The 12,115-nt window shown below is 39.8% G+C and overlaps 1 protein-coding gene across 1 annotated transcript; it reads right to left on the bottom strand.

Moving 5' to 3' along the window:
- Positions 1-26: 26 nt before the first annotated feature.
- ARMT1 (acidic residue methyltransferase 1) lies at positions 27-9,997 on the bottom strand. Its single transcript, XM_015567189.1, has 4 exons — positions 9,636-9,997; positions 8,962-9,206; positions 4,754-4,919; positions 27-1,751 (listed from the first exon to the last, which is right to left on the bottom strand). The coding sequence occupies exons 1-4, from the start codon at positions 9,762-9,764 to the stop codon at positions 984-986; spliced, it is 1,308 nt and encodes a 435-aa protein (XP_015422675.1). The 5' UTR covers positions 9,765-9,997; the 3' UTR covers positions 27-983.
- Between the last annotated feature and the right edge of the window lie 2,118 nt (positions 9,998-12,115).

Below are 12,115 nucleotides of genomic sequence, written 5' to 3'. Positions count from 1 at the left end.
CTACTAGAAAATAAAACCAATGTGACTCTCAGTACAATTCATTTTATTATTCTAGTGCAAGAAAACATTTCTAGGTTTATTTCCAATTTCAGTTTCAAAACAAACTGACCTGAAACATATTGTTTTTAATACTGGTGATCACCAATAAATAGGTAAGAATATAAAAAAGATTCAACTCGTTGGTAGTATTCCAAATTCAATGCACAAGAATCTTTTCGATCTAAAGCATATTTTAAAACTGCCAAGCAATCTAAAAATCTGTTCATTTAAAACATGTTAAAATACTATATTTCAGTTGACCACAAATAGAATGCAAAAGGTATTACATTTTTCTTCAAATATCATTTATTTCATTCTGTTCAATTTTGTGCTCCCTACAATTCCAAAGGTCAATCAAAATCCAAATGTAGGCAAATGAAACAGGCAACTGAAATTAAATAAAACTTAAGAACAAAAGTATACTTAAATTATGAGTTAAGTTTTACTTTCATGTGTTCAAATATCACAGTTGTAAGAAATGCCCCTCTTTATAAAGCATATTTAAGATGTATATTTTTACAGAGCCTTTATTTCTAGAGCCCCAAATCAAGTTAAATAAAATTCCATGCTTCCTAGGATATTAAATACCATGCAGCATAGTATTTTCTATAAAAAGTTTATTTATTCCCTTATATTGCTTTCTGCCCAATTAAAAATAAGCTCATGAAAACCATTTGAAATTATGCATGTAACTTGAAATAAGTCACTAAGATTCCAACATAAATGCAAAGACCTGTGACTAGCTTAACCCATCTATCCCCAAAACAATGTATGGGGAAAAATGTTCAAAGAAAACGGCATCCAGAGTGTATAACTGAGCCCCAAGAAGCCCAGCTGCTCAGAGCTAAAGCAAAGCAGTCACGTGACTAAATTCACACACTGCTTTTCCAAGGATGATTGTTGCCTGTCAGACCTTCTACATAAGTCATAATTCAGAAACCAAGTCAAAGCGGACCATCAAACTGAAATACTCCATATTTCCCAGTGGTCAGCCAGTTGGGCTCAGAGGCCGTGAGCTGTTCACCTTGCCCGGGCTGCAGACCAACCTGAATCTCCGCTTTTAACGTGCGGATGCTGCAGAGCGGGGCGGGATGGAAGCCGTTCAGAGCTTGGTAGAACGGAACAGTAAACTCCCATTTTCTGTCACCCGTCAACTTCCTGTAATTCAAATCACCCTTGAATAAAATTAAATGTGCCTTTTGTAGTTCAGCATATAAGTCAGGAGCAACCTGAGACATTGCACAGAATTCATGAGGCAGTGTCCAAAATATATGATCATGGTAAACCCACCTGCCCGTCTTAACATAGTTTTCCCAGTTGGCCCCACACTCGGATACCCACTTATGATCAGAATATTTTACTTGTTCAATCAGCCAATTAAAATCATGTATAGTAGTATCAGAAACAAACCATGGAATCATTTTTCCATAAAAATGGATCTCGGTAGCTAATTTAGAAGACAACAAGAAGTCGGCTAATATTAAATCTGTAACAAGTTCGAACCCAGAATTATCCAGAACAATATCCACTCTAACAATAGATGCTTTTTCTCTTGTTTTCTTGTGATTGCTAAGCAATGACCAAAGATGTTCCATGTCATTCACTAAAATGAAAGGCTTTAGGTCTTCCAAAGAATTTATTACATTGGTCTTCTGAGAACTGGATTCCCCACCTGATAGAGACAGATCACACTTATTTCCCCACAGTGAAATCTGAAAAAGAAAAAGTACAAAACATTTACCCTTCTTCTGAATAACCAACAAAAACTAACACGCAGGATGTCGGGGAAAGGGTTGCTAAAAGTATTCATAAAATTCATTTCTACAAAACGTCCATCAAATCCACTTTGCATGATGTTGTATAGAAAGGTAAAACAGCCCTGGCCCTTGTGGCTAAATTGGTTGAGCACCATCCCATGCACCAAAAGGTCTCAGGTTTGATTCCCGGTCAGGGCACATGCCTGGGTTGCAGGATTGATTCCGGTAGGGGGTGTGCATGAGGCAGGTGATCAATGTTTCTTTCTCTCTCACATTGATGTTTCTCTCTCTCTCCCTTTCCCTTCCTCTCTCTATAAAATCATAAACAAAACACATTATTTTTTAAGAAAAGGTAAAACCCTGAAACTTTTAATTGGTTAGTATGTAGTGAAATTTTAAAAACTGGTTTGAATGATTTTAATGACCCATATCATTTAATCAGAATGAAAATTTTTGCTTCTTGCAGATGTAAGAACAAGATCAAAAAAGAAGCCACAAAGTTTACTTTACAATCAGTATCAAGAGAAAAATAAGTGACTTTTTTCCTCCCAGCCCCACCCCCAACCCCCCAAAAACCTGCTCAATTTCTCTGAGTAAATCCAGTCTCCCTAGGATTTACTTCTCTCACTTGTAAAATAAAGAAATTGGACAAGGTGATGTCTAGTCTAAAGACCCTTGCAACTCTAATAACCTATTATTCTACTTTAAACTGAAACAATACTCAAGCTTACTTTGTGGGAAATGGCCTATAACCTTCTCTTTTAAAGCCATAACTGAAAGTACGTGTGTAGGAGTGCAGGCTCTGGAAGCAGGCAGGCCTGGGCTCAGGTCCCTGCATTTCCAATTAACAACCACTGGTAAGTACAGACCCCCTCCCCCACCCAAGGCTCAGCTTATGCAACTGAAAAATGAGATAAAAAGAGCATTTGCCTCATAGAGTTATTGCGAGAATTGACATAACGGGTTTAAGTAATGTATCCAATAGCTGGCATATAGAAGAACTCAATAAATAGTAACCAAAACAGATTCTACTTTTATATGGTTCAAAATAAGAGGAAAATGCATGTTCCAACCAAGAATACTATTTTTAAAGAATTAAATGTACACACACACACGCACCTACACACATATTTTTTTTTTAGGTATAAGTCCAACTCTGATAAACATGCACTGGTGTAGATGGTGGCCCTCCCCAGCTGAGGTCAGGGTCTCTGTTGGCCTCCTGCATATTTCCAGTCTGTGATTAAGTCTATATTGATTTGTGCCCTTATTTGATTGTCTATATTCCCTCAAGACTACAAGTTCTACGCCAGCAAGGATTGGTCTGTTTTCTCACCATTACATGCCTGCCATCGAGAAAAATGTTCATGATAGAGTAGACACTGCAATGTTTGTGTGGGCAGGGATGGAGTTTTATGGTTTTAAGAACAGATCAATATTCCCACAGACTAAAACAGCTGGGAGCTCCTTGCAGGAAGTTAACCTGCTGGTGCTCACGAACAGTGACGGGGGCAGCTTTGGCTCCTTTACTGGGGAGCAGAGCAGCAATTTGGGGTAGCGGCCGAAGCAGGTGACAGAAAACAGATTGGTACTCCTTCTTCTCATAATTTATTATATTTATGGGACGAAAAACATATTATATTCAAAGGCTGTGAAAGAATGACCGAGCTATGGATAATGAGTAACGTGCTGCTTTTCTTCTCTTAATTCTAAGCTAAGCATAAAGGATAGTTTAGAGGAGACAAAATAATTGGGTTTCCAGTTTAACAATACCCTGACCTTTCCCTCTTCATCTCTCAGCTTGCTCCGCTCACCCTACAGGTTCCACGTCCCACAACCTGTCTGGAGCCTCTACTTTCCAAGTATATTCAGAATCTTGAGAGATTTAACACCTCTGATGCTACCAACCTGGACCTGAGTCATTTTAATAACAGATCTCCCAGGTTCTGCCCTGAGCCCCTTTGGTCTGTTTTCAGAAGTAATCCTTGAAATAAGTCATTTAATGTTATTCCTCTGATCCAAACCCTCTAATACCTTCCCATTTCGTTCTAGGAACCAAACCTGCCTTCTGTGGCCCTTCGGCCCCTCCTCTTACCTCTCTCATTTCCAACAGAAGCCCCTCTCGGTTCTCACACCAGACATACCTGTGATCTGCTGCTTCACCCGCTTCAGGCCTTCCCCCAGGGCACGGTCTCAGCAGGTCCTTCCTGACTCAGTATGGCCTCCCTCCCCCAACACTCCCGGGCCCCTTCCCTGCGTTATTTCTTTTCATAACATTTTCTGACATCTCCTGGAAATGTTTCTAACTTTTCCTAGGCAGTCAGGGCTGGGGAACTACTGCGTACACCTACTCATTTTCAAACTGCTCCGAACCTAGTATATAAATGTAAGGATGTCTTGAATAAGAATTTAAAACTAAACTTACACAAGCTTGATGAAGAAATGTAATGAGACTGTATTAAATAGGACAGTTTCTACCTGATGACGACAGCACATTCTGTGTTCCAGACTCTGCGCAGTACTCACGTGAATGAATCCAGTTTCTCACATCAAATTAGGAGGTGTTCAATACCACCGTCATTGAACAGACACAGAAACTACAGGTCAGAGAAATTAAGTAACTTGCTCAGGTCCAATCACAAATAAGCGACAAAGCAGACACTGAAGCCCAAGTCAGGCTGGGTCAACCAAATGACTGTAAAGTATTCTCTCAAGAATGACAGAAGCTATGAAGCCACGAACATCACCAGCAGGTGTAGTAGAAGAGATTGCAAAACCCATTTTCAGAGCTTAAATGGATTGTCATCTCTTGAATAACACTTCTACTAAAATGATAAATGATCAATGATAACTAAAATGACAATGTATATCCGGGTTTTGTTGTTAAATGTGTACCAGTCTGTTTTTTAACTATTTAACTCAACAAATATACTCAGGAGATGAATGATCACATTTACCTGAAGAAGTTTAAAAAACTCATCTTTCAACTGATTTTCATCCAGGTGCTCAATTATTTGCATCAGCTCTCGCAGATGAATACATAAAGTCATGATGGACTCCTGCGACTCGAAGAAGTTTTGTTCTTTTGATTCTTTAAATACATCAAAGTCATCAATTGGTGGACTAAAGTGAGAGAAAAACATAAGTGAAACATTTATATAACTCTGCATCTTTTTCTCAGACATTTGAGTAATTGCATTCTTTAAAGGAAAGAGAATAGTAGCATTTGGTCTCAAAAATGACAGATAACTGTCCAGCCGGAGTGGCTCAGTGGTTGAGTGTCGTCCCACGCACCAAAAAGTCTCAGGTTCAATTCCCGGTCAGGGCACATGCCCAGGTTGCAGGCTCGATCCCCAGTTGGGGGAGAGGGGGTGCAGGAGGCAGCTGGTCGATGATTCTCTCTCATCAATGTTTCTAACTCTCTATCCCTCTTCCTCTCCCTCTCCCTTCCTCTCTGAAATCAATTATATATATATAATTTTAATGACAGGTAACATACTATATATAACATAGGTAAGTTACACAACAATGATAATCAAAGTACACAAAATCCCCCAAACTCATTTTAATTAACTGCCAAAAGTGTCCTAGAAGTATTAAATAATTAGTGACCATATTCATAATTATTTACCCCGTTTCCAGGGCAAAAGGAGAAAGAGAAATAAAATTTTAAGACAACTGCTTCAGTTTAACAAACATTGTTTGGCCGAAACTGGTTTGGCTCAGTGGATAGAGCGTCGGCCTGTGGAATGAAAGGTCCCGGGTTCGATTCCGGTCAAGGGCATGTACCTTGGTTGCGGGCACATCCCCAGTAGGAGATGTGCAGGAGGCAGCTGATCAATGTTTCTCTCTCATCCATGTTTCTAACTCTCTATCTCTCTCTCTCCTCTCTGTAAAAAATCAATTAAAAAAAAACAACAACAAACATTTTTTGGGTGCTCAAGTGGCTGGATGCCAAATAACAAGCATATGGATAGAAACAGAATATCTGAATATAATGTAGTAAACACTAAGATTCGAACATAGGAGCATTATGGGAACACAATGACTACTTGAGATAAATCAGATCATACTAATGTAAGTTTTATGATATTGACATATTTTGATCATTTATGTGTAGATTTTGAGTTTGGTTTGTTGTTTTTTTGGTAACTTTTACTCCCAAGTTGACTGTGACCAATGGCGATATAGGTGCCATGATGTGCTATATCCACATGCTGTCCAATGAGATCAAATGATATTAATATTGCCCTACAAAAGCATAACTAAGAAGGTATAAATACTAACTGAACAGCCTAAACAGAATCAACTGTGAAGACATTCAGATGATCTGATCTCCTAAATTAGGGTACATTTAGATCTACTCATGGAGCTACCTTAGGGTGAAAACAATATGACTCAGTTATGGGATTGATTTAAAAACAAAAACATACCAGGCTGTATAATCCAAACGAGTGCTGGCTCCTTCCAGCACCAGCCAGCTTGGGAGCGCACCCTTACTCCGAAGATGCTGCCATTGCTCAAAGCACTTCGGAATGTCCTTCAGAACCTGAGGCACATGGCTAACCGTCTGGTCGGTGATCGCTTATCTTCACCCTTTGGGGGTTCATTTCTTTTTGGAGACAGCCAAATGTCACTCAGAGCATGGTCAGTAGAATCCAATCAAATGGAGAAAACATTTTTGGTCAAAAATGAGGAGTGACTAAAAAATAATGAGACATATTCATTTTGAGGCTTGTACACTGGCTCTGAGAGAAATTCCAAAGAATGGAGAGGTGTTTCAGCAATGGCAGCACTGCTGAAATAAACCCGTCTCTCCAGGCGACTTGAAAAATAAAAACTGCTGGATACACAGGCTCCAGTGCTGGGGTCAGCAAATTACAGCTTGCAGACCCCATCTAGCCCACCATCTGTTGTGCCTGACCTGCAAGCTAAGAATGGTTTTACATTTTTGAATGGTTGGCAACAATCGAAAGAATATTTTGACACATGAAGTTACAACGCCAGTGCCCATAAACGAAGTTTAGCTGGAGCACAGCCATGCCCACTCTTTCATGTGGCGTCCAGAGCTGCTTTCGCACTGAGCGACAGGGCTGAGAGCTTCGACACAGACCATGTGGCCCCACAGCCTGACATATTCTCTCTCTGGCCTTTTACCAAAGAAACTTTCCCAACCTTTGTTCTGGTGTTTTATTTTTTTTAATATGTTTTTTATTGATTTTAGAGAGACAGGAAGGGAGAGGGACAGAGAAACAGAAACGTCCATGAGAAACATCCATTGGCTTCTCCTGCACGCGCCTAGCGGGGATGGAGCCTTCAATCGATCTCAACCGCTGAGCCACACCAGCTGGGCTGTCCTCGTTTATTAACAAATTGTTCATTAGTTTAAAGTCACACCTCATATTAAGAATGAGCTTTATTTCTTGTATTTAAGAGAGTAAACTCACATCACTATTTATGATTTCTGATTTTTAAATGTTTGCTATTTTAGAATTTACTAAAGCTGCTTACGTGCATACACTATGACCTGGTGATTCACTCCTAGGTCCATCTCCAACAAAAATACACCCGTATGTTCACCAAAACATGCATTTGAATGTTTACAGCAGCACTTTTTTTAAAAATTAAATCTTTATTGTTGAAAGTATTACATGTTTCCTTATTTGCCCCACTGACCCCTTCTAGCCTACCCCCCCCCATTCCCCCCCTCCCCTGCCGCAGGCCTTCACCACCCTACTGTCTGTGTCCATGGGCTATGCATATATGCATACAAGTTCTTCGGTTGATCTCTTCCCACCTACCCACCCTCCCTCGCCTTCCCTCTAAAGCAGCACTCTTTATAATAACCGCAAAATAAAAACTATTCAAATACCTATCAACATTAGAAGAGCTAAAGATTGTGATATACTCATATATTGCAATACTATATAGAAATGAGTTATTTACAATTATATGCAAACAATAGGGATGAATCTCAGCAACATAATGCTGAATGAAAGAAATCAGATACCAAAATACATCCCATGTAATTTCACTGGAATGACATTTTAAAACAGGCAAAACTAACAGATCAAGGCAGTGGCTATCCTTGAGGGGCCGTGATGGCAGTGAACGGAGGGGGATCCATGGGGGCTCCTGGAGTCCTAGGGCGGGTCTGCCTCCTGATCTGGACACTAGGGACGCAAGCATGTTCTGGTAAAGCGGCTGAACAGTTAAGATATCTGCACTGGTCTGTATGTATATTACACTTTCATAAAAGCTTTTATTTTTTATATTTATTATTTTTTTAATATATTTTATTGATTTTTTACAGAGAGGAAGGAAGAGGGATAGAGAGTTAGAAACATCAATGAGAGAGTAACATCGATCAGTTGCCTCCTGCACACCCCCTTTCTGGGTATGTGCCCGCAACCAAGGTACATGCCCTTGACCGGAATTGAACCTGGGACCCTTCAGTCCGCAGGCCGACGCTCTATCCACTGAGCAAAACCGGTTATGGCAATAAAAGCTTTTAAATGCCTTCTATTTTCTCTGTGCTATTGATTCCTTATACCAAATTAACTGACATATAATCAAGTTTTATAAATAAAACAAATGTTTACTTTGCCCTTTGTTATAATAATTATTTCAAATTAACATCTTTTTCCTCAATAAGTATAATTTGTTTTACTCATGAAGAAAAATAAGTTTTTATAAGAATTTTTAATTAGCCGAAACCGGTTTGGCTCAGTGGATAGAGCGTCAGCCTGCGGACTGAAAGGTCCCAGGTTCGATTCCGGTCAGGGGCATGTACCTTGGTTGCGGGCACATCCCCAGTGGGGAGTGTGCAGGAGGCAGCTGGTCGATGTTTCTCTCTCATCGATGTTTCTAACTCTCTATCTCTCTCCTTTCCTCTCTGTAAAAACTCAATACAATATATATATAAAAAAAGAATTTTTAATTAGTTCCTACTTCAGATATTCAATCTATGACTACTCTGGGCATGCGGATTATAACTGCCAAGAATCTATTATAGTGATAACATCTGCAGCATGTCCAGCAGTGCCATTAATAGCTGTTGAACTAAATTCATGTTTCCACTGGTTTTTATTTTCAAACTTATCATTTTATAATTTCAAAAAAAGCATAAATTATCTGAATGTTTATTTGATGGTTATATACTTACCTCTGGATAACTGCTTCATGAATTCTACGATACATGTAGCATTCTACAAACAGCCATGGTGAGTAGAACCACCTTGGTTTCCCATCACTGTCATTTAAAAGACCCTGTTGATGTTCTAGGTACTGATTCCATATGTCAGTATCAGCAAACTTCTCAACCAAGGGGACAATTGGTTTGTCTGTCTGTGATTCATTCCGCAATTTAGAAAGAAGAGAAATTGCTTTCTTTTCAGCTTCTATGCCTTTCTACAGAAATAGGGAAGAAACATTTACACATATTTAAAAATATATAATCTATATGTAAATAATTAAATTTTATATGTACTTTATATTTAAATATCTATACATGAATACTTCCTGTAGGATAGCACATTTTTATAGACCTAAACTTAAGAAGGAAAGAAATACTATATTACAAAACTACATCTTATGTCTTCAGAAACTATTATAAACATTTAAATTTAGAATTAAATTGAAAATCAAATCACACACACAGATCTCATATCAACATTATCCTGCCTTATCTATTCTGCCGGGTTTTTTTTTAAGTTTCATCTAATAACTAGAGTCCCTTCATTATCTTCAAGTGGAATGGTCATTATCAAATAGGGGAAACAGCTTAGTATGTTTGTTAAAGATTTAAGAAAATAATTAAAGTTCAAATACATTTCATACCTCTCCATGTTTCTCAAACATTTCATTTTTATGTCGATGCAATGTATCAATAGCCTTGGTTAAGATCTGTGGTATTCTGTCTTTAATTGTAAGATATGCAAACGACCTAGAAAAAGGAATCACATACATAGTGTATAACTTAGTAGCACTGATACTAGAAGATTGGTCATCTTTTAGTTTCTGGGCAACTCATTTAAATTAAAATTCCTTTTCATACAACTATTATAAGGAAAATCAGCATTGTCTGGCTACCACTATATTAAGACTTAGGAAAATCTGACAACTTCTCTGGTATGTCATCAAAGCTAGGCAGTCCTTGTGCCTCTAGCCCCAGATTCTCTCCCGAAATCTGTTAAATCCTTACCTTTCCCGATCTATTACTTTTATTCTCCTTAATCAGAAACTAGTTTAACGATGTGATAGGGCAAAAAAAAAAAAATTAAAAATCAAACAGGCTCTCCTCCCACATCAATTGCTAAGTGACATCATCTACTTAGATGAACAAGGCCGTGGATGTAAAACGGCCTGAAAGACACTGCTGTATTAGAAAAACAAAGATATTTATGATCCTGCTTCTTTCGTTTCTGTCTTAGCCAATTTTAATTCTTTCAAAGGCTTTTCCTGCTGCCTTCTCTACCTGCACAATGACTCCTTCCACCCTGTTCTGTCCCTAAGCAAAATTAAGGCATGTTACCAGCTCACACTCCCAACCAAAAAAAAAAAAAATGGTTTTCTAAAAGTGTAAAAGAAAGCTAGGTAAGGGAAAACTTGAGTATATTTGCATTTAAAAATTAAACACAGTTGAGTTTAGACCTACAAACACCCAGATTTACAGATTATCATTTTATACGTAATGAAATACAGCACACAGTTATAAGAAAGCAGGCCTTAGCCAGTGGTGAAATTCTGTGCAGTTTTTAGAGAGCACAAAACTAGCTGATCAATCCGCTTACATCATCAGAGACAAAGTAAAAACAAAGAAAGCTGACACAATCATTTTGTAAATACCGATGCCCAAACACCTATTCTAACTTTAACTTGGGATCAGCACAATTCTGAAAACTCAAATATCTCCCTGGCCAGTTGGTCATCGCCCAGATGACCAAGATAGGGAGCGTGCAGGAGGCAACCCACTGATGACGGATGTTTCACTCTCACATTTATGTTTCTCTCCCTGCCTCTCTCTCTAAAAATCAATTAGAAAAAAACAATATAAAAACTCAAATATCCTACTGAAATTTTTTAAAAATTGGGTTATACCCTGAGTAACTGAGGTTTCCTCAAAAGACAACGATAAAACTACAAACAGATGCCCAGCGGGGGTGGCTCAGTGGATGAGCACCGACCCACGCACCAAGCAGCTGCTCAGGGCACATGTCCAGGTTGCAGGCCAGCCCCCAGTCCGGGGTGCTCAGGAGGCAGCCCATACCCATACTGATGTTTCTCCCTCTCCCCTTTCTCTCTAAAATCGAGAAGAACATTTTTTTTTTAAATATAAATTTTAAAAAATCAGAAGACGCCGATTCTGTGTTACTTTGAGTAACCTAAAGTGGTTAGGTTATAACATGTGTAATAACCATGGTAATCAGAATTTAACGTTTAAACGTCACTAGGGGGCCTGGCACAGTAAGTCAGTGGGTTAGCGCGCTGTCCCAGTGTGCCAAGGTTGTGGGTTTGAGACCGTCAGGGCGCATCCGAGAATCCACCAGGAAATGCATACATAAGTGGAATGACTAATCAATGTTTCTTTCTCTCTCCCTTCCTCTCTGTCTAAAATCAATTTAAAAAAATGTTTTTTAAAACACTGCTAGTTCCCTGGGGGGACAGAAGTCACATTAAGTGAGGTGACACTTGAATCCTCCCAGGCAGCAGATACAAAGCAGTGCTTTGAAGATTGTACTTAGCTGTCAAGCTCGCATTGCTCTTTTTCCAGCTACTGAGTGTCCTCAGAGGCCTGGACCCGGGGCAGGTACCCTCTCGGTCAGCGCTCGGGCAGTGAGCGAACCCTCCTTCCGGCCGCACCCCAAGTGCCCGCTGAAAGGGGGGCCACCGGCGTCTCTCTCTGGCCTCCCTGGAGTAGACCGAGGTCACTTTCTTACGAGTGTTCCTGTGTTTTGCAATATGTTGGAAGAAGGGCGTAACTCCAATAGTAAACGTGACCGTTCAATTTATACCAACGGATTTTTCTTACGGGGTCCACCACTTTACCTGGTAGGATTCGCAATAGCAGGATTATGGCTTAGCCTAACCGCCACGCTAGAAGAAACACATTCTCCATACATCTGAGGTTCCTTTTGCAGGGAATTTGACCACCACCTCCCTCGCCCCCGCCCCCGCCCCCCAGAAAGAAAGCGCGTTTATTGAACCGTGAAAGCCATGCTCCGCAGCACCCAGAAACGGGCAGGAGGGTGTCGCACATGCGGGGTAACACCGCGGCACAGATCACAGTGAGGACAGGGGGGCTGCCCGGTGCGACCGGC

This window comes from Myotis davidii, unplaced genomic scaffold (genome assembly GCF_000327345.1).
Source record: "Myotis davidii unplaced genomic scaffold, ASM32734v1 scaffold1323, whole genome shotgun sequence".
Taxonomy (NCBI): domain Eukaryota; kingdom Metazoa; phylum Chordata; class Mammalia; order Chiroptera; family Vespertilionidae; genus Myotis; species Myotis davidii.
Note: the sequence above shows the minus strand (reverse complement) of the source record. Positions and strands in the feature narration are given on the sequence as shown.